Source organism: Oryctolagus cuniculus, chromosome 12 (genome assembly GCF_964237555.1).
Source record: "Oryctolagus cuniculus chromosome 12, mOryCun1.1, whole genome shotgun sequence".
NCBI lineage: Eukaryota > Metazoa > Chordata > Mammalia > Lagomorpha > Leporidae > Oryctolagus > Oryctolagus cuniculus.
In genome coordinates this window covers 28,237,043-28,259,353 of record NC_091443.1, presented here as the reverse complement: position 1 = coordinate 28,259,353, position 22,311 = coordinate 28,237,043, and the positions used below count along the sequence as shown (strand labels likewise).

Genomic DNA, 22,311 nt, shown 5'->3' with positions numbered 1-22,311 from the left:
CGCGCAGGGAGCCAGACCGCGGTTAGATCAAAGGCAGCCCAAGCTCCAGCCTCCAGCGGGGATCCATCCAGTGCGAGCCACTCGTCCGCGCGAGTGCGGGGCCGCCGCTGGCCCGACCCAACTCCGAGCCCCGAGCCCCGAGCGGAGGCGCCGGGGGAGCGGCTGGCAGCCCAATCCGCAGCGCGCTCGCCGCCTCTCTCTCTCTCTCTCTCTCTTTCTCTCTCTCTCTCTCGCTTGCCCACAGCGCGAGGAAGTGTAAATCAAACCCCGCGCCGGGAGGGGCCCCGGGCGGCGCGACTCCTGCGTTGTCGCTCCCGAGCCTCTCTCGCCTTAAGAACCACAAGGTCACGATAACGTCGCGATGGCACTCACCGTACACTCCCTGGCCGGAGATCCCCTCCAGGAGGACTGTCAGCAGCCACACGAGACCGTACACCAAATCCATCTTCACGTGAACATGAACATATCCAGCCCAGGTCCGGGTGGGGGACGCGGCGGGACCTTCCGGAGGCCGGCGGCCGGCCCGAGCCGAGGTGCCCGGGCACCGCTGACCCAAGAGGCAGCGCCGTCCGTCCGTCCGTCCGTCCGTCCTTTCCCGGCGGCGGCCGCGAGCGGAGCCCAGGAGCCCGCACACGCGCACACACACACACACACACACGCACACACACACACACACAGAGAATACCCTGACACACACTCGCACGCACGCCGCACTCACACCGGGCGCCGGGGGCGGGGGAAGGAAACCGCAGGCGCCGGCGGTGGTGACAGCGAAGGGGAGCCGCGAGGCGAAGCGCTCCTCTGCGAGCCGCGGGCTCGAGTCTCAGCAGCGGCGGCGGCGGCGGCGGCGGCGGCGCGCCGGGCTGGCGGCTGCGCGGGCAGGGGGCCGGGGGCCGCGCGGAGCTGAGCCGGCTTGGACGGCGGAGCTGCAGGAAGTGGCCTCTGACCCGGGGGGGCCCCCGAGCAGGGCTCTGTCGCCTGGGTTCGCCTTTACAAAGTAACTCGCGAAGGTCCCCGGAGGAGCGTCAAGCGGCGGCAGCGGCCCGCCTGCCCGCAGTCCGGAGCCCTCAGCCCTGCTGTCTTGCCTTCCCCCATTCCATCAGTTGCCATTGCAACGCCAATCCTGTTACACGATACAGACTCGCATCGCCGAGCGGGGCGCGGAGGAAGAGGAGGAGTGGGGCTGAGGAGGAGGTTTGGAGGGGGGGGAGAGCAGGGACGGGAGGGGGGCAGGAGGAGGAGAGGGGTCCAACAGGGAGCGAAGTGCGCGTCTGGAGCTCGCCGGGGCACCAGCCGCCGCGGCCGCTTCTGCTCTCCGAACAGCCTTCAGCGCCCAGCCAGCGGAGAGGCGGGTTCTGGCGGGCCGCGCCGATCCCGGGGAGCCGAGAGCAGAGTCCAGGCGCCGCCACTTGCGAGAGAGGCAGAACGGCGAGCTGGGAGGCGAGCGGCACACACGTCGACGCGTGCCCACCGGCACTGCGCGCGTCCTCTTCGCTTCCGCGCCACCCCCGCCAGGTGCAGGGGGTGGGGGCGGTCGGGACCGGCGCGAGCGGAGCCGTGCAAGGGCTTCCCCGCCGGAGCTAACGTAGCGGTGGCATCCAGAGGCGAAGGCGGGAGCGGCTGCCTGCGGAGGGCACCGGGCTGCGTGGCCGCCGCTGCGGCACAGGCGCCCGGGCTGGGCGGCGGAGCGCCCGGGGTTCGACGCCGGCCGGAATCCCTGGGTTGGCCAGGGGGTGCGCGCCGCGGAGGCGGACGCCGGAGCAGGAGGAGGAAGAGGAGGCGAAGGCGGGCGCGGGGCGCTGGCGGACAGGCTGCGGGGCTGCCGGGCTGCCGGGGAGGAAGGCTGTGTGTGGTCACGTTGTGCGCTACGTGCTGAGAGCGCGAGTTGCTCTCCGCAGCCGGGCGACGTCAAAGCCGGGTGCGCGGCTCCTCTGCCTGCGCTGCTCCTCCTTCGCCCTGCCTTCCTGTGTCGCCGAGCGGCTCCCAGCCTCCAGCCTGCCCCGCCGAGGCCTCCGCGGCTCCCGGAGCTCCTCGGCTGCCGGAGCCCCTCACTTATTCCTGCCGCCGCTGTCGGCCAGCCACCGCCTGAGACCCTGGCTAAGTACGTGACACGCTCTCCCCGCCCCGCCGCCCAAGGTCTTCCAGCATCCGTCCTGCGTGGCTAGAGGGCAGAACAGGCCACAGCGCTTGGAAGCGGGAACACTTCCACCCCATTTTTCTTTTTTTTTCTTTTTCTTTTTTTCTTTTCTTTTCCCTTTTCCTTTTCCCTTTCCTTCCTTCCCCTTTCCGTTCTATTATATTCTCATTCTCTCTACTCTCTCACCGTCAATACAGCAGATGAAGGCTCTGTTGGGAGAAAATTCGAGTTCAGGGATTATTTTATTTTAGGTGCCTTATTTCCTCTTAAAGTGAACTGCTTGGGGAAAAAAGTCTTTCATTTTTTATGAAATATCTTGTGCTGAATAGTTCTAATGTTTAAAAATAATCATAGTTTTACAAAAGGGTTACCGAATCCAGAACATCTTTAATGTACCTGGGAACAAGTGTAGAAATAACTTCACCACAAATTAACAGGGAAAATCTGGGGACACGGGATGGGTAGTGATTTATTTCTGGAACCTAAATAATAAGTGTTTACGCAGTTCATTCCATAGAACATGTTTCTCCCTATTCAAACAGCAGACAGGCAGGGAGGGGACGGTAATGGTTAAAAACCCTGCATTTATGCATCCGTTATCAAAGTAGGTGCTGTGGGAAATCTGGAGCACGGTATTCATTTTTCAGCTCCGGTAGCAGCCTGGGAGGCACAACACACTGAGGTGCCCCTCAGACTGGGGGGTGCACAGTCCCCACTTCTCCTCTCTTAAGTGAATTATGCGGGTTATTTTGACCCGGTGTGATCAAGTGCTTACTCTCTGCGTTTACAAAATACGAGGAAACCGAATTTTAGACAGTGTGAAGGACCCCTAATTTGTGAAATGCACCTTTGACTAGATGGAATTAAGTAGCACTCCGGAAGCCAAGCTGGCTGTGTGGCATTTGTGCAGGGAAATGAATGATGCGCGGCTCACTCACGGGTCACCTGTCGGGGCGCCGCGGGCTGTGGCGGGCGGAGGGGCGGGTTGTCTTACACAGGGAGCGCTGCCTTTTGTAACCAGGTGGTTCCCGCACACCGCAGCACCAAAGCTTCACAGGGCAGTACCTCCTCGCAAATGGGAGGTCTGAATATGCCTCCTCTGCAAGGCTCTTCTGGATTTTAGCTCATTCTGTCCCGAAGTCGTACTTCCTCTCGCGTTTGCAATGCCCTTCTAGACGCTTAGTTGCGGGATCAGTAGGGTTTGGGGTGTATGTAGGATTATTTCATCATTCCAAGAAGTCAGTGTATCCCCTTTAGCGAGGAACCCAGACTAAGTGATCAGACCTGCTGGGGTTTACTTTTCTTAATCTTCAGTTGGAAACCAGGCCTTTCTTTTCTCTATAATGCACATCTCCCCACAGCATGGAGCCCTCAGTAATTCCTGAATAAAATACTTAGAGCTTGGAGAAAACTTAGAGAACCTCGTCATTTTACAATTTACTGAAATTGACGTTGAAATAAAAATTGAGGGAAAAGCCACTTGGCATCTGTTCTGATCCATGCTTTAACCTAGATATTGGACAGTTAAAGACCTAGAAGATAATATCTTCATTCAAGAACCAATCTATAGGGCATGTTGATCGTATACACTATTTCTGTTGACTTTCTAAGCACTATAAATAATAAAGTGCTAGGGTACAGTGTCAAAATCTTTGCATGCAACCATTAATTGGATTATACAACAGTGAGCAGGAAAAAAAATTACTGGATTTAATGGAGATCTTTTTTGTTCCTAGGAAAATATGACATAGGTTACTTGGAGGAGGAATTGGCCAATCAACCAAGGTATTATTTTCTTCTTCAAAGTCGACATTTTAGGCTCTGCTGACTCAACAGACATGATGCACAGCGCTACACCATAGCAATGGCTATTGAAAGCCTCCAGGTGGTGAGCCTGAGCTGAGGCTTCAGGACAGGCAGGAGATATTTTAGCAGAGACAAGGGCAGGAGCTCTAGAAGATGCTCATTTGAAATCAAACACAGGACACTGTATAGAGTCCAATTTGAACAGTTTCCAACAGAGGCAGTGCAAAGAACTTAGAGATCACCTGTTTCCTGGATTGTACCCACTGAAGGTGGATGTGGCATAAAGTATGGAACCCTACAGAGACGCACTGTGTCTTACTACCAGGCTCCAATCCCGTGTATTATTCTAACAGGAGCAGTGGTGGACGTGTACCACTTAGGATGACAGACCTTGAAAATGTAGGGGCTCTCCTTTGCTGGATCTGTTTATTGACTAATTGCATTGTAACTTCCAAAGTCTGTTCTCCAGTATGTGCATGATACTCCAATCCAGCCTGCATGGCAGATGCAATGTTGTGGAGGGAATCAGAGGATGGCCCGAGACCCACCCAAAGAAGTAGGATAGAAATGAGGGTGAAAAAAATCCAAAATCTGGAGATGTGGCTGAGTCAGAGAAATTCAGAACATCAATGGTAAATCTGTTTTCTTTCTTACTACAATACAAATACTGGGTCTATTATGTTATTTACATTTATTTCCTGTTTCTTTGCCAGCCAATTAAATTACACAGTCTTCCATAAACAGTACAGCCTGTCCAGTTTGTAAAAACAAAGTGAAAGGCAGTCTCTGGGACTTCTGCACAGTGACTTGCAGCTCCACACTTCTGTGTGCTCTATTTCTCTTGATTACAGATTCCTAGCCCCAACTGCAGCTTGCTGGGGCTCTAACTCCCCTTGAGAGGTGCCTCAGTGAGCTGCATACCTGGACCCCTGGCCTGGCCCTTTTGTCCTGGGGCTAAACCTACAATACAGTTTGATAAAACCCGGAGATTGGAACCGCCCTGTAGTGCACAAAATCTTCGATCCTTCCTGATCAAAGTTTTATAGCCAAATCTCTGAACATAGTTTAATTTCCTCCTACTTTGCTTCAACTAAGCAAGGCCAGACATTTAAGCACCATCACATAGAACTGGCTGTTACAGATGGTAACAAAAGACATGGGTGTGGGGCCCGCACTATGGTGTAGCAGGTAAAGCCACTGCCTGCAGTGCTGGCATCCCATATAGGTGTTGGTTTGAGTTCTGGCTGCCCCACTTCCAATCCAGCTCTCTGCTATGGCCTGGAAAAGTAGTAGAAGATGGCCTAAGTGTTTGGGCTCTGCACCCGTGTGGGCGGACCCAGAAGAGGCTCCTGGCTCCTGGCTGCTTATCTGCACAGCTCAGGCCATTGTGGCTATCTGGGGAGTAACCAGCAGATGGAAGACCACTCTTGCTCACTCACTCGCTCTCTCTCTACCTTTCCTTCTCTCTCTGTGTAACTCTGACTTTCAAATAAATAAATAAATCTCTAAAAAAATTAAAAAAAGAAATCACTCATTGTCTCCTTGATGTAATCCAGTATCCAACAAGGAGTCTATTAAAAACAAAAGAGACATGAATCTACCATTGCATTGAGGACTCCAGGTGCTGGTCATTTCCAGGAGATAGGCAGCAGGCAGTTGCTCCTAAGCAGTGGGATGCAGCACACACTGTGTCAGGTGGGAGACAAAGACTTAGTATGGGGGAATGGCATCGTCTCTCAACACTGAGAGTAAAAAAGAATAACGAGAATATTAAAATTAACATTAGAATTAGGAATACAGTGAAATCCCTATCATATGGACTAAGAGGTTCAAGAAAAAATATTTTGGCTTGAGGAGCAAGAAAATACCCAAAGAATGATTCCTGGAGGCAGCAATTCAGGGCGTAAGTAGAAAAGGAGGTACCCAGCTGAGGTTGAATATGCGGATACTGTTTTGAGTGGATGCCAGGGTAATTTGTAACCAGATGATGGGGCTAAGATCTCAGCTATATTGTGGTTGACAGTGAGGAGTGTTCAACAAGCTGGGGAAAACAGGCAGATAGTCTCCCTCTGAGAACTTCAAAATTGCAGCACATTTCAGTTTCTACACATTTAGTAAGAGGCATTCCCTCTCCTTTACCCTCCTCCTTTCATGCTGGTCCTCAGCCCTAGACTTCCAGGATTCTGTGAACTGCTCATAATTTCTGTACAATTTGTATCCTGAACCCAAAATTAAAAGCCTACCGTTACATACTATGTAGCCTTTGTAATTTTAGTAGGCTGCCCTAGATTTATTCTTATCCTGGCACGTCTCCCTTGAACTCTTATTATAATTCTGACACTATTTCAGGAACAGACAAAAGACTGATTTGTTCCAGAGTAGATGTTCAGTGCAGGGCAATGGAACATAGTGCATAAACGTCTGAGCTTTGACATCAGATGGCCCTGGGCTTGAACCACTGACATTTTGTGATTTGGACACCTTCTTCATTCCATAAAAGGAAAAGAGCAGATGTAAGAATTCTAAATAAAATAATACCTGTAAGATACCATAGCTCAGCACCTGGCACATAGAGCTCAACTAACATATTAATTATTACTTTGACTATTTTGGTTGATAATGTGTGTTCCTTATTGGAGAGCATTATTAAGTGGTATTAATAACTTGAATGATTTCCATTTGGGGATTAGCTGACAGTTTAGAATTCTTAGTTATATGACTATAATGGAGTGGCTTTTTATTTTCAAAAACAATTACTTGCTTTCATTCAAAGCTCATCTGGTCCATGTCTATCCAGCCACACTGAATTCTAATCTTTCCACAGTTGTAATTGTTTGGTATTTTAATACTTAGAAAAATGTTGATCTCTTTTGCACTGAGAGTATTATTTACTTCAAGATTATTTTTGAAAGTACTACATCCTTAATTGTATCCATTAAGAGCACCACAGCTTTAAAAAAAGTTCTTGCTTATTGCTATGCTTGGTTTACTATTTTAAAAAACAGATTAATAAGAAATTATGCTTACAATTCTAGTCACTAATAGACTGGATTAAAAATCTGCATCAAAGTTAGGTTAGAAATTTAGTGGTATAAATACAAAGAAACCCACTGTTTCATACAAAGAAGTGATTTGATTAACCCACTGGTAAGCTATAAGGGTCTAAAAAAGAGTTGACCAAAAATACACCTCTAGATTGTACATTTTGAGCAATTTACAGATGTAAATGTAATACAAGATAAAGGGTAGGAAATTTGGGTTCCAACCAGGTGATGGGTTCAACAGGTGCTCTCACACCATTTAATTTTTAACATTCTCTGCAGTTAAACTCAATCTGTTATCTTGACCTACCCATATCAGCTACTGGTTGGAAAAGGTCAAAGAAACACAATTTTTGCTTGGTTTTAAAAATTAGTGTGTTTTATGAAATGATCAGTTTTTCAGGGTTTCTTTCACACATTCTTACCCTCACCCCAAAAGAGTTGGTTCATGTTTTGAGCTGCTAATGGGGGTAGGTGTCCTTTTTCCAGCATCACTGCTGGCCCCCACTTGATCTTTGCGTGCCTGACACTCATCCTGTTGTATTCAGAACTCACATCTGTACCCAATGACTTTGAGTCAGAAGAGCTCATCTCACTATTTTCGGTCACAGGTTTTCCCAGTCATCTAAACACCAAGCACTTGTCATTCTTCTCCAGGTCCACTAAAGACCTCCTGGATCTCCCATATACATTCACATAAGGAAACCAACAGGCACCCTCTGATTTTCTCCTTACTCGAATACCCCATGCTGATACTTCTGCATCACTGTAGATTCTCCAATTTGTATTGTGTGTGGCATTTAACCAAAGAAGGCAAGATTCAGGAAAACAAACCATGCCATGGTACTCTTAATACACACACACACACACCTCAAGCTTCAAACTATGCTGTCTCTTCTTCTCCCTCCTTTCTCCCCACCTCCAATATCCTCCATTTTCTTTGTTTATAAAGATGTGTTTATTTATTTGAAAGACTGAATAATATTGGGGTGAGGGAAAGAAAAGAGAGAGAAAGAGAGATCTTCAGTCCACTTCTCCAAAATGGCCGCAACAGCCAGGGTTGAGCCAGGCCAAAGCCAGGAGCCAGGAACTCCCAAATGGATGGCAGGGGCTACAAGACCTGGAGCATCTATGGCTGCCTTCCCATTAGCAAGAAGCTGGATTGGGAGTGGAGCAGCCCAGACTTGAACTGGCACTCCAGTTTGGGATGCCAGCATTGCAGATGGTAGCTTAACTCACTGTGGCACAACCCCAGCGCCTCTTATGTTTTTCCCACACAGTAAGGCTCTCATTGCAAGATCCCCAACCAAGGAGGAGGGGGTTTCACCTTTCTTATAAAGGGAAAAATAATGGACCTTATTTCAATCTTGCATTCTCCCTACTCTTTGAAGCTTATTAAAAAAGAAAGAGAAAGAAAAAAAATGAAACCCTGCTATGAACTCTAAGTCAGAGCTTAATAATTTAAAGCTTGAGTACCCCCAAAAAGCATTTTCTCTCAAATGTCTGATGGTTCTTTTTTCCCTGGCTTCTGCCCTTTCCCTGAAGGGATGCTCAACTTCAGTAAATATAAGGCCCCAGAGTAGCAAGAATGACAGAGAATCAGAACTAAATTTAATATAGGTTAGCATTTCAAAATATTAGTTATAGTTGCACAGCCCAACCATCTATAAATAAGTTATTAAGGTGTTAGAGCCCGGGCCTGCCTATTTAAGGTGGCCTAGGAAGGCAAGACCTTGTTAATGAAGCTCAGGAACAGATCCATGGGCATACGGCAGATGTGTGGGGAGTGCAGAAGGATCAGTGAGAAGTATCTTAAAAGGGGGCAAAATGATCTGTAGGACAGAAATCATTTACTAGAATGTGGGAGACACAAGTATCCCACAGGCCACCCAAGTGGAATGTCAGAGAAAATCAGACCAGCCAAATAAACATGGAAGGCCGAGTCACAGTTGTGGGTTCACAAGCAAGAATGTAACAGGATAGACAAGCGAAAAAGAAAAGTGGCAGCAGGAGCTAAGGTTTGGTGGTGTGCCCCTGTTCCCAACACCATTTTTCCTTCTCAGAATCTCAGAATATGTCCTTATTTGGAAATAGGGTTATAAAATGAGATCATATACTGGAGTAGAATGTACCCTTAATCCAGTAAGACAGGTGTCTTCCTAAGAAGACACAAAGACATCAGGGAGTTTACTGATGCCATAGACAGGAGTGTCAATTGGTAAAGTCAACAACAGGAGTCACTGTGCACTTACTCCTCATGTAGGATCTCTGTCCTTAACGTGCTGTGCATTGAGATTTAATGCTATAACGAGTACTCAAACAATATATTTCACTTTGTGTTTCTATGGGGGTGCAAACTGTTGAAATCTTTACTTAATGCATACTAAACTGATCCTCTGTAAAAAAAAAAAAAAAAAAAAAAAAAAAAGAAGAAATTATCAACTCCCAACTTGACTCTCACTGGGACACTGGGATTAAACATGACAATAGGTCTGATCTGATTTCATCATCATTTAAAAAAAATCATCTATTATTTTTCACTTTATGTTTCTGTGTGGGAGCAAACTGTTGAAATCCTTACTTAATGTATACTAAGCTGATCTTCTGTATATTAAGATAATCGAAAATGAATCTTGATGTGAATGGAAGGGGAGAGGGAGTGGGAAAGGGGAGGGTTGTGGGTGGGAGGGACGGTATGGGGGGGAAGCCATTGTAATCCATAAATCGTACTTTGGAAATTTATATTCATTAAATAAAAGTTAAAAAAAAAAGACACAAAGACACCAAAACATAGATTAGATTAGATTAGATTAGATTGGATTAGATAAGATTAGAGATTTATATATATAGGAGAGAATGCCATGTGACAACTAAGGCAGAGATTGAAGTTCTATGTCTGCAAGTTAAGAGACATCTAGAATTTCAGCAACACCAGAGACTGATGCGAAGGCAAGAACCAGATTCTCCAGGGAGCCAGCAGAGAGAGCATGGGCCTGTTGAGACTGTACTTGCAGATTTCTAGCCCTCAGAACTGCAAGAGAAGAGAGCTCCGTTGCTTCAGTCACCTAGTCTGAATTCTTAGAGCATTTCCAGGAAACAAGTATAGGGACTCACACTTGTCCCTTTGGTGGAAGTCTACACAAAGGCAGTTTGGGAAATCTGCCATCTCTGTCTCATTCAGGAAGTTCTGTTCTAAATCGTTAGGGAATCAAACCTGCCTAGCGTGGGCAAATGAAATCCCTTCAGTAGCAACTGAGTTGCCACACCTGTAAAACATGCTACTTGCTTTAGAACAACTGCCTTAGCCTTTAGAGAAATAGTGTTTGTTACATATGGGTGGCATAGCCTGCCCTCTCTCTGGGAACCAGACCCAGGACCACTAGCCTGGAAGGATTCCTGTTCTCAAATCAGCTTTGATGAGGCTGCTCTCCAGTTAGCGGTGGGAAGGCTGGGGTGCCATGGAGAAGAACTGAGGCACAAGTGCCGCCTTCCTCATCGTTCCCCTGCATGTGTCTGATGAACACTACCCACGTAGTCAGTGCCCGGGAAAGCTCCTACTCCCATTCCCTCTAAATAAATGCCACTGACAGCAGAGGTTCCCAAACTTTGTTTTTGTGACTTTTCCCCTCCTCAATCCATAACAACAACTCTGAGCGGTCTTCCAAAAGTTTTTGGGATACATGTGATGTCTTTTATTTATTTATTTATTATTTTTTTTTTGACAGGCAGAGTGGACAGTGAGAGAGAGAGAGACAGACAGAAAGGTCTTCCTTTTGCCGTTGGTTCACCCTCCAATGACTGCCACGGCCGGCGCACCACACTGATCCGAAGCCAGGAGCCAGGTGCTTCTCCTGGTCTCCCATGGGGTGCAGGGCCCAAGTACTTGGGCCATCACCCACTGCACTCCTGGGCCACAGCAGAGAGCTGGCCTGGAAGAGGAGCAACCCAGACAGAATCCGGCACTCCAACCAGGACTAGAACCTAGTGTGCAGGCGCCGCTAGGCGGAGGATTAGCCTATTGAGCTGCAGCACCAGCCACATGTGTTGTCTTAATTCTGTGCTCCATGGACTTTTTGAAGTATCTTAATATATTTTATTTCATGAACCAGTACATACACACTACACACAATCAGACACTCAGAACAGTTTCTCTTTCACAGAGCAATTACCTGTACCATATGAAAAGTATTCGGATATATTCTTTTAAATTTATTACATTCCTTTACACATTAGTTTACTTTAAAAATTGTCATTGGGCCATACTAAACTTATTTCATTTTGATATATTAAGTGAAAATGCTTAATTTTTGCATGCTGAAATAATAAAAAGAGCAAGAACAAAAATAAAAACAATACAAAAATCTCCTTTATCTAAAAAGTCTGGAGAGAACATGCAAACGTTCATTCTCACACTGAGAATAAATTTCATGATAAGGCCTTGGGGAGGGATACTTATTAAAGAGATATACATCAAATAACATTTTTTCTTCACCTAATATCAGGTAATATTTTTTCCCTTCAATGGTGACATCTCATCTCAGTAAGTTTTATTTCCAGCAACATTTTTAATGACTGAATAGCATCCCATTGTGGAGATAAAATGCAATTATTTAACCAATCCTTCTTTCTTTGACACTTGGTTCCTCTCAAAATCTTACATATTCATGGGAGGAATGAAAATTTTAAAACATTGATGAAAACAATCATCAAGGACACAAAACATGGAAAGGTATTCCTAGCTTATTGACTGGAAGAATGTCATTAACATGTCTATCCTACCTAAAGCAAGCTACAGATTCAATGCAATCCTATCAAAATACCAACAACGTTCTTTAGAGAGGTGGAAAACAAATAAAATTCATATCAAATTACAAAAGACCCAGAATAGCCATAGCTACCCTGAGCAAAAACAAAGGAAAAAAAAATCAAGCTGAAGACATCACAATCCCTTACTTCAAAACATACTACAAAGCTATAATAATTAAAACAATAAACAATAATAACATTATTGTCCATAAGTAATATTTAAAAAACAGTGAAGGGACTGGAGTGGCACAGCAGGTTAAACTACAGCTTGCAATAGTGACAACCCTCACCACTTCTACTTTTTAAAAATTTGTTGAAATTTTCTCTTTGGCCTTTTGAAGGGTTTCTTTCTAGAAAAATATTTTAGGGTTTCAGAAAATATTCTGTAATTTTAAATGTAGGATATAAAGCTTATGTGTAAATATATGCAATAAACCTTAATAAATTACTTACATGCTGTGTATCCTATTACAGTATATTTTGATAATTCTCCCTCAGTGTATTCCGCATTCATTGTTGCAAAGGAAAGATCTGAGCAAACTTCAACTTGAATCCACTACAGGTGCTTTCTTTTTCTCCCAAAGTGCTTTCACTGTTGTTATTTCATGTTTATGACTCATCTATTTTAACAGGATGTATCTAGATAAGAGCTTTTCCCATTATTTATACCTTAAATATAGTAATCCCTTTCCCATCTCTGAAATGCTATGTCTTAATTAAACTTTCTGTAGTTCATACTCTTTTGAAGTCAACTAGGGAAAATTTCAGCAAACTTAAAAATGCAGAAATGGTAAAGTCTATATTTTTTTTCTTTATGATATACTTAACATGGCATATAACTAATGACAAGCAAACTATTAAAAATACACCTTTGGCAATCCTCATGATTCATATATGTCTCTGAGAAAGGAGTTTAGGGATCCAAGGTGCAGCAAATATGAAGTCATACACCCACATCTGTGTGTGCTTGTATTTGCATATGTTAACTTTTTTCTTACCACTTCCAATCTGTCATGATCCTTCTCATGCTTTCTCTCTGTGTATGGTTTTAGGGGTCACACAGCAAAGTCAATGAGGATTTTAACTTTATCATTAATTTATGAATTTCTTGAAGTTCTTTTTTCTAACCCTTTTATTGTTTACTTTGTCCCACTGTCTTCTTAATTTTCTCTGACACTTAGGAGGTCCTGAGCCCTGGTGAATGGGTGACTGTAATTTTCTTCTAGATCCTGTGATAAATTATAGCCAGAGCCGTGTTCTTTTCAGCATTGTCCCCTTACTGCTTTGCTATGTGGTGTATTAGCCCAATGCTAACAGTTTTCCTTTTTAAAAGGAATTTATCTCTATGAGAATTTTGCATCTGTGAACAAAGTAAATGCACTGTCTTGGGTCCTGTTCTTCGACTGTTTAAAAGTGCAGTTCTCTCCTGAGAGTCACAGAGACATGGGCTGAAGGAGCCCTAGCTAAGAGCAGGCCACATGCTTCTCTGGTACTCCTGGGCCTTTTCTTCTCACTTGCATAATCTCATTTTCTGGTTCTAAACCGATATGGGAGGCAAATATTATAATTTCCAGAATGCTGCAACAGGAATTTTTTTTGTCTGTGCCTTCTTTAGTGCTCACCTATAGTAGCTATACTTCCCAGAAAGTATGTATTGGGTCACCTTTTTTTTTTTTTTTTTTTTTTTTGTAAATGGCACCTGAAAGGTCAAGAGGGAAGGCAGCCTAATTTTGCTTTAGTGCAGAGTCTGAGTCAGGGAATGTGCAAAGCAGCTGCCTTCTTGCTTTTCCAGGCAATCTCTTGTCCTCAGTCAGAGGCTGGAGCCAAAAAAGATGTAGGTTGCTTGGTTTCTTTCTTTTGCTTGCCTTTGAGCTTCTCTCTCTCCCTCCTGCCTACCTACTTCCTACTTTCCTTCTATTTTTCTCCCTCAAACTATTTGCATTTATTTTTAAGTGTGTTAACACCTTACATATTCAGGCCTAACACTAAGTGTCTACTTTACCTAGTTATAGATTTTTGTCTTTTTCAGCAATTTTTTTCTTCGCAGGTAGAAGGCTGTCTTAGTGTTATCTTATCCAGATGTCTCTAAATATGGATCATAACCCTTAATTTGTTTCGACTTCTTTCAGTTTGAGTCATTGTCTCCATTTCCTTTCTTGTAGACAACCAAAAAATGAGAAATGGCATTCTTAATATTGCTACTTGGTTGCCATACCTTGTTATGTATTTTGGGGTTTTTTTTGAATTCCGTTAAGTTGTTCTTTTAAGTGAAAAAAAAGAAACCCACAAAAAGAGAATGATGGAATCACAGACAAAATCTCAAATAAGACAAATCTGATGCTACAATAATAGCAATAAAACTGAAATGGATTCAACACCTATCTTCAACTTTGAAAATGAGGGAGATCTTGTGTGAAACTCTGGGGGAAGGGGCTGGCACTGTGCATAGCAGGTTAAGCCACCATCTACAGTGCAAGCATCCCATATGAGTCCCAGTTGCTCCAATTCTGATCCAGCACCCTGCTAATGCACCTGGGAAAAGCAGCAGAAGATAGCCCAAGTGCCTGGACTCCTGCATCCATATGGGAGACCTGGTAGAAGATCCTAGCTTCTGGCTTTGGCCTGGCCCAGCTCTGGTTGTTGTAGCCATTTGCGGGGTGAACCAATGGGTAGAAGATCTCTCTCCCCTTTCTCTCTCTTTCCCTCTCTTGTTCTAACTCTAACTTTCAAATAAATAAATCTTTAAAAAAAAAAGAAAATCTGGAAGAAACTACTCAGAATCTTGAAAGGATAAAAAATTCTTGCATCTATCATATTATATACCTTCCAATTTCATCTCTTACTAATACAAAAAAAAAGAAACAAAACCACAAAATATGAATCAAAGGTCATAAACTAATGGGTAGTAATAATAATTTGCATCAAATATTGGTTAAAAACTTATTGGAACATGTCACATTTCTCTGATACCTGGTCTTACTTTCTTGGTCTGTCCTGGAGTTCAGCTTCCAGGTTAGTAAAGAATTCCCAGGCAAGCCAATTGTTTCCCATCTCAGACCCCTCAGCAGGAGGGCTTTCTGCATCTTTTAGAAGCATTTTCTTGTGTCTGCTTAGGAATAGTTCACAGATGTGGGTAAATTAATGCCCACTAGAACCTTAAATAGGGACATTCATTAGTAATTAAAAGAACTTGATTTTTGGTTTTCCTCCCTTTCTGTTCTTTCTCTAAACTTCTTTCTGTACCTGGAAAACCCCACCTGGAGCACAGTGCATGAGAGTGCCAGTGGTAATTTCCTAGAAATTAATGTTATCTAATTAAATGTGTTATAAAGTGTTTGTCTCAAGTCATTATTTTACATAATCATAAAAATGAAACAAAATCTGAATTTAGTGAATTGAAGAAAGACGGCTAATGAAGGCCTACTTTTACTCTATGGCCTTGGACTTTAGTGGAAAAGTGGAGTCCAATGTCCAAGTATGAACGAAACACATTGAGCTTTTGAAGTTTTTCAAACTTGCCACCCTCTCCCTCCATGAATTGAATTATTTTGTTAAGAAACCCTACACCATTATTAACAATATTTTCAGGAGTATTATAGCATTGCATTCTAGCCTTAATCCAGGTATGCGTGTAATTTTATCTAGACTTAAGCCATAATCAGTGTTGAAAAACTGTATTTTAGGTTTACTAGAGGTATTTCAGAATGATCACATTATTTTTTTCTTTTTGCTGAAATACATCTGTTGATTAAATTTTGAATATTTGAAGTACTTGAGCTAATTAATTTTGTTGATTACATAATGGAACATATTTCTGAAATGTATTGACTTTCCCATCATACTCAGTAATTTCATATTTAGTAGACATTGCGTTACTTAGAGGACAAATGTCCAATGGAGATTATTATTGAAGTGCCTGAGTATACTGTCATTTCTGCTAAAGTATAGCCCTTCCCTTGTTAATACAAAGGGCTGGTAGTGAATTTCATGAGGTTATTTATTTCTTTGCATTTACAAATAATGCCCAGCTCTAATATTTATTTTTCATGTTGCATTTATAAATTTTCCAAAAGAAAAGTAGGAAACAAAAAACCATTAAAAACATATCTGGTTAATGATTGGTCTGAAAAATTCTAGGTTTGTAATAAAATTTTTGTGTATTCCTCCTTCAATAGTATAGAACAAATACACAGTCTTCTTATATAACTATTATTACCATATTTAGTTAAAAAATTTCAAGCAAACGCAATATATTAGTTTTTACATATGATTTAAAACTACTGAATATCAAATTAAATGACACAAAAGAAAAACCCTAGGTAGTAGTAAATTACCTAAAATAATTTACAATAACTTATTTTTAATCTTAATTTTCAAGCTACTTGAAGATTCTGTACTGAGAAACAATGACATCCAGTATGTAAAATTGAAAATTATCTCTTCTTATTCTATAGACAGTACACATTTGTGATTTATTTTTGTAATTTACCAAGAATTTATGTTTATGGATTTTTTTTACTAAAGTCATTTATTCAATATCTATTCTCTGAGTTTAAATCAATTTTTGAAGAAAAAGTGTAAGAGCATAGATAAAAACAATGGTAATGGGGGAAGTAATATAAAATTACCAAGTAGTAATCATTTATCTCTCAAGGAATAATTCCAAGTACTTGATTTATATATCAGTAAAAAATAAAAATTTTTTTTCAATCTGTTCTTTCTCTGATATCATTATTATCATGGCTTGTTCGATTCCACTGCAAAATACCAATGGGTAGACCAATGTTCCTGGTTATGATGGTAGACAATTTGGATCAACATTTACACCAAGAAGTATAAAAGATGAATATTTACATACTTGCGTATACCTGTACCTTTGTCAACACTGATCTGTCTAGATGACAGAGAAATAACAATACAATGACAACTGCATAGCCAAGATCTCAGAAAAGATGAAAACTTGCCATGGCCAAGTTGAGCATTTGTATTCATTTTTCACCATGAAGAATTAACCTATCGTTGAAGAGGCAGCTGAGAAATGGAAATGTATGGTAAACATTCCAATACATACAAGAACCTCGGGACACAAAACTTGTGATTTAAGTCGCACCAAAAAATAGAACCTGATACATAATATACATGAACTCCAAAGAACTTGCAAGTTAAAAGTAAGGATGAAACGGAAACAGGCCAGTCCTCATTGGGTCTGCATCACAGCTCTGAATCAACTCCAGCGCTTACTGGATTAAGATGACCTTGAACTGCTAATGTACAGGCTGCATGCCAGGGCAACTATAAATCATCCCGGGAAAGATAATATTGTCTTACAAACAGTACTGATCATTCAATCTAAAAGACATATCGATTGTTGCGGACTAAATTGTGTTGCTGCTCATCTCTCACCCCCATTCAGGATATGACCATATTTAGAGATGGAACTTGTAAGCGGTAACTTAGATAGACAGGTTATATGGGTGGGCTCTAATCTGGTATCTCTGGTTTCTTTATAAGAACAGCAGACTGGGATACAGACATACAGATGAAAAACCATGTAGAAACACCAGAGGAAGATGACTCACTACTAGCTAGAATTGTAAGAAAGTAAAGGTATTTCATTTAGAGCACCCATCTGTGGTACTTTGTTATGGCAGACCTGACACATTGTCAATGTAATCAAAGTCTAAGGAAATCGAAAGTAGAGGGGACCAATGTTATAGTTCAGTGGCTTCAGCCATCACTTGAAACTGGCATCCCTTACTGGAGTTACAATTTAAATCCCAGCTGCTCATTAGTCCTAACCAGCTTTCTGCTGATGTGCCTGGGAAGACAGTGGAAGACAGTCCAAGAATCTGGGCACCTACCGCCAATGTGGCAGCACAGAATGGAATTCCTGGCTCATTGGTTTGGCCTGGACCAGCCCTGTGTTGGGCAATTTGGAGAGTTTGCCAGTGGAGGAATGTCTGTCTGTCTGTCTGTCTGTCTCTCTATCATTCTGTCTCTCATATAAATGTTTAATATATAAACTAGCAATGTCTTTAGAGAATCTAGACTGATGATAGCAGCTATTGACTTAAAGATAAAATCTATTTCTAATACATGTATAGGTAGATAAAGATGCAGCTAACACAGTAACTACAAAATGAAAACTAATTAAAATTTCACAAACTGCAATTAAGCATTGAAAGATAAGTTTAGTAGCAAATTTGATGCAGATGAAGAGAGAATATTGAACTGGATAAAAGAACAAAAGAAAATTTGCCTAACAAGTCATTGCAATTTAAAAGAACAGGAAGTACAAAACAGAGTCTATGAGACAACTGACTAATGTTTTTAAAAAGGACTATGTACACCTTGTTGGATTCCACAGAGAAAAAGATAAATACTGAAGATTTGAAGAAATAATAGCTAAGACTTTCAAAATCTAATGATGATAGAAAACCTCAGATTAAGAAGGAAATGAATAAAAGATACATATACTTAACATGGTAAGTGTGTTGGTAAAAAATACTAAACAGAAAAACAAAGAAACAATAGATGTATTCAGGGGGGAAGATAAATTTACTACAGATAAGTCACAATAGAAATGAAGAAGATTTCTCAACAAAAATACAAATTGAAGCCAGATAACAATGAAAAATATCTTCACAGTATGAAAATAAATTAAGTACATTTTACTATACCCAGTAAAAACAACTTAATACTTTATCCCTTTTAGTATTTTTTTGTCCTACTTAATACTATTTGTTGAACTATGTAATTAACACACAATTATTCTTAAGTGTTTAAATTTAACTGAAAAGTGATCTCTGTTAAATATAAGAGTGAGAATAAGAGAGGGAGGAGATGTACAATTTGGGACATGCTCAGTCAGACTTGCCCATATGGTAGAGTTAGAACCGTGCCAGGGGATTCCATTCTTTCTGCTGGGATCTCATCTTACTAGCAGACACTAGTCTTATTTATGTGATCCCTTTGACACTTAATCCTATCATTAGGATCAATTATGAACTGAAACTGATCACTTAGGCTAGTGAGATGGCATTGGTACATGCAAACCTTGATTGGATTGAATTGGAATCTCCTGGCACATTTCTAACTCTACCATTTGGGGCAAGTCCAATTGAGCATGTGCCGAACTGTACATCTCCTCCCTCTCTGATTCCCACTCTTATATTTAACAGGGATCATTTTTCAGTTAAATTTAAACATCTAAGAATAATTGTGTGTTAATTAAACAGTTCAACCAATGGTATTAAGTAGAACAAAAAAATACCCCACAAACACCTAAAAACCAATGCATAAATTCAAAAAACAAGAAAAGCAAGACACCATGACCTTCCCTTCCCCAACCGAGGAATACAAAAACCTTTCAAAGTTAGAATGTAAAATGAAGATGAAGTAGGCAGGAACATAGGTTAAAATTGATTGGATTTGTGAAGTGGAAGATCACACCTTTGCCATGCCCCTATGTGACCTCATGCCCCTACCTGATGCCTTTGCCATGTCCCTGAGTGGCCTCATTCCCCTACCTGGTGACACCTGGGTGCCCACCAGCCAATCAGGTTAATTAACCACTCCCCTTTGGAAGTGGGTTAAAAGCCGGGACACGGTGTGACCCGGCCGGCTCTTCTTCCCTGGCCTCTTGTCAAGAGGGGGCTTGCCGTAGCCCCGCACCTCCAGGGCGCATGGCCTTTGGGCCATGTGCTCTAGGCTTCGTGGCCCAGATATAGGCCTAGATGCTCTTCCATGTGGCTGGTTCCTGGTGCTTGGTATGAACTCTTATTTACCTCTCTCTGCTAAGTAAAGCTTTCACTCCCCTATGCATCTTTCTCACTAAATAAAAGCTTAAAATGTACCATGCTGCCTCATTTATCTGTGCCGTTATTTAGAATTCTTCTCTAAATATTAAGCAAGAACACTCTTGAGCTTATTAATATCAGGGATTTAGTAATAAGCCCGTGGTGAAATCGTAAGGCACCCCAAATTCCAGTAGCACATGTGGCACCCCAAATAGCATTTCTAGGGAACTTTAAGGGGCCACATTTCAGTGTGAATTTTAGGGGGTCTTGTCGGATTTCAAAGAGATTGAGGAAATGCCAGGAACAGATTCAAAAAGTTAATCATAGGACTACTCAAGAGCAATGAGAAGCAAATCCATGAAATAAAGAATACCATATATGATGTGAATGAAAAATTATCCCATGAAATTGAGATTTTAAAGAGAAATCAAAATGAAATGAAATATTATTAGAAATGAAGAATTCATAGATCAAATAAAAAATGCAGTAGAAAGCCTTAACAGCAGACTTGGTGAGGTAGAAGAAAGAATATCAGAGCTAGAAGGCAAATCTTTGGAAATCTTATAGTCAAACCAAAAAAAAGAAAGAAAATAGAAAATCTAAAAATAGTGTTGTAGATATATAAGATACAATCAACTGACCCAACATAAGGGTCTTAGGAATTCTTGAAGGTGTGGAAAGAGAATGGACTAGAAGGCCTATTTAATTATAGAAAACTTCCCTAATTTGGAGAAAGAAAGGAATGTCCAAATAGAGGGAGCACATAAAATTCCTAACAGACATGACCAAAAAATATCTTCACAATGACATATTGTAGTCAAGTAAAAGGATGGAAAAAGATATCCCATGCTAATGGAAAACAATAAAAGGCAGGTATTGCCATCCTAATATCATACAAAATAGACTTTAACATAAAAACAGTTAACAGAGATGAAGAAGGGCACTATTTAATGATTAAGGGATCAATTCAACAGGAAGAAATGACTATAATAAATATATGCACATGCAATTACAAAGCACCTGGCTATGTAAAAGAAACATTAATGGATCTAAAGAGAAACATAGACTCCAATACAATAGTAACGGGGACTTTGACACCACACTTTCATCAATGGACAGATCAACTAGATAGGAAATAAACAAAGCAACAACAGAGCTAATTGACAATATGGACCAAATGGACCTACCTTATATTTACAGAACTTTGCACCCCACAGTTGCAGAATACACATTATTCTTATTAGTGCATGGAACTTTCTCAAGGATTGACCATATGCTAGGCCATAAAACAAGTCTCAGCAAATTCAAAAAAATCAAAATCATACCATACATCTTCTCTAACCACAATAGAATGAAACTGGAAATCAACAACTCAGGAATCTCTAAATCATAAGCAAACACATGGAGACTGAACAACATGTTCCTGAATGAACAGTGGGTCATAGAGGAAAACAAAAGAGAAATCAAAAAATTTCTGGAAACAAATTGTCAAGAATACATCATGTCAAAACTTATAGGGTACAGCAAAAGCAGGGTTATGAGGGAATTTTATAGCAATCAGTGCCCACATGAAGAAATTGGAAAATTATCAAGTAAATGAGCTATCAATGCATCTCAAAGATCTTAAAAAACAACAAATCAAACTCAAAATAAGTAGGAAGAAATAAATAATTAAAATTAGAGAATAAACAACATTGAAACCATGAAAACAATATAAAAGATCAGCAAAATGAAGTTTTTTTGAAAAAAATAAACAAAATTGAAACACCATCGGCCCAACTAACTACAAGAGGGAGAGAAGACCCAAATTAATAAAATCAGAGATAAAAAATTAAATTTAACAACTGATACCACCAAAATAAAAAAATCATCAGGAACTACTATAAAGAGCTGTATGGCAACAAATTGGGAAACCTAGAAGAAATGGATAGATTCCTGGACACATACAACCTACCTAAATTAAGTCATGAAGACACAGGAAACCCAAACAGACCAATAATCAAGGTGGAAATTGAATCATTAAAAAAAAAGACACTCCCCACAAAGAAAAGCCCAGAACCAGACAGCTTCAGCGTAGAATTCTACCAGACATTTAAAGAACTAATTCCAATTCTTCTCAAGCTTTCAAAAACAGTTGAAAGGGAGGGAATCCTCCCAAACTCCTTCTTGAAGTCTGCATCACTTTAATTTCTAAACCAGAAAAACTTGCAAAAAGAAAGAGAACTATAGACCAATTTCTCTGATGAACATTGATGCAGAAATCCTTAACAAAATATTAGCTAATTGAATCAAACAACAAATCAGAGAGACCATTCACCCTTACCAAGTGAGATTTATCCTTGGTATGCAGGGATGGTTCAACATTCAAAAATCAATAAATGTGATATATCATACTAACAAACTGAAAAACAACAAAAAAAAGTATGGCTAGCTCAATAGGTGCAGAGAAAGCATTTGATAAAATAGAACATCCTTTCATGATGAAAACTTTAAGCAAATTAAGTATAAAATGAACAATCCTTAACACAATCAAAACAATTTATGACAAACCCACAGCCAGCTTCCTATTGAATGGGGAAAAGCTGGAAGAATTTCCACTAAGATTGGAAACCAGCCAAGGATGCCCACTCTCACCATTGCTATTTAAAATGGTTCTGGAAATTTTAGCCAGAGCCATTAGGCAAGAAAAAGAAATCCAGAGTATACCAATTGGAAAGGAGGA

General features: G+C 41.4%; 1 protein-coding gene across 1 annotated transcript in view; it reads right to left on the bottom strand.

Annotated features, from left to right (window-relative positions):
• Nucleotides 1-660, bottom strand: part of MDGA2 (MAM domain containing glycosylphosphatidylinositol anchor 2) — an 896,755-nt gene extending 896,095 nt beyond the window's left edge. Inside the window, exon 1 of the mRNA XM_008269620.4 lies at nucleotides 373-660. Coding sequence (XP_008267842.3) covers nucleotides 373-445 — 73 coding nt within the window. The 5' untranslated portion in view covers nucleotides 446-660. The remainder of the gene's footprint in view (nucleotides 1-372) is intronic.
• Nucleotides 661-22,311: the final 21,651 nt, after the last annotated feature.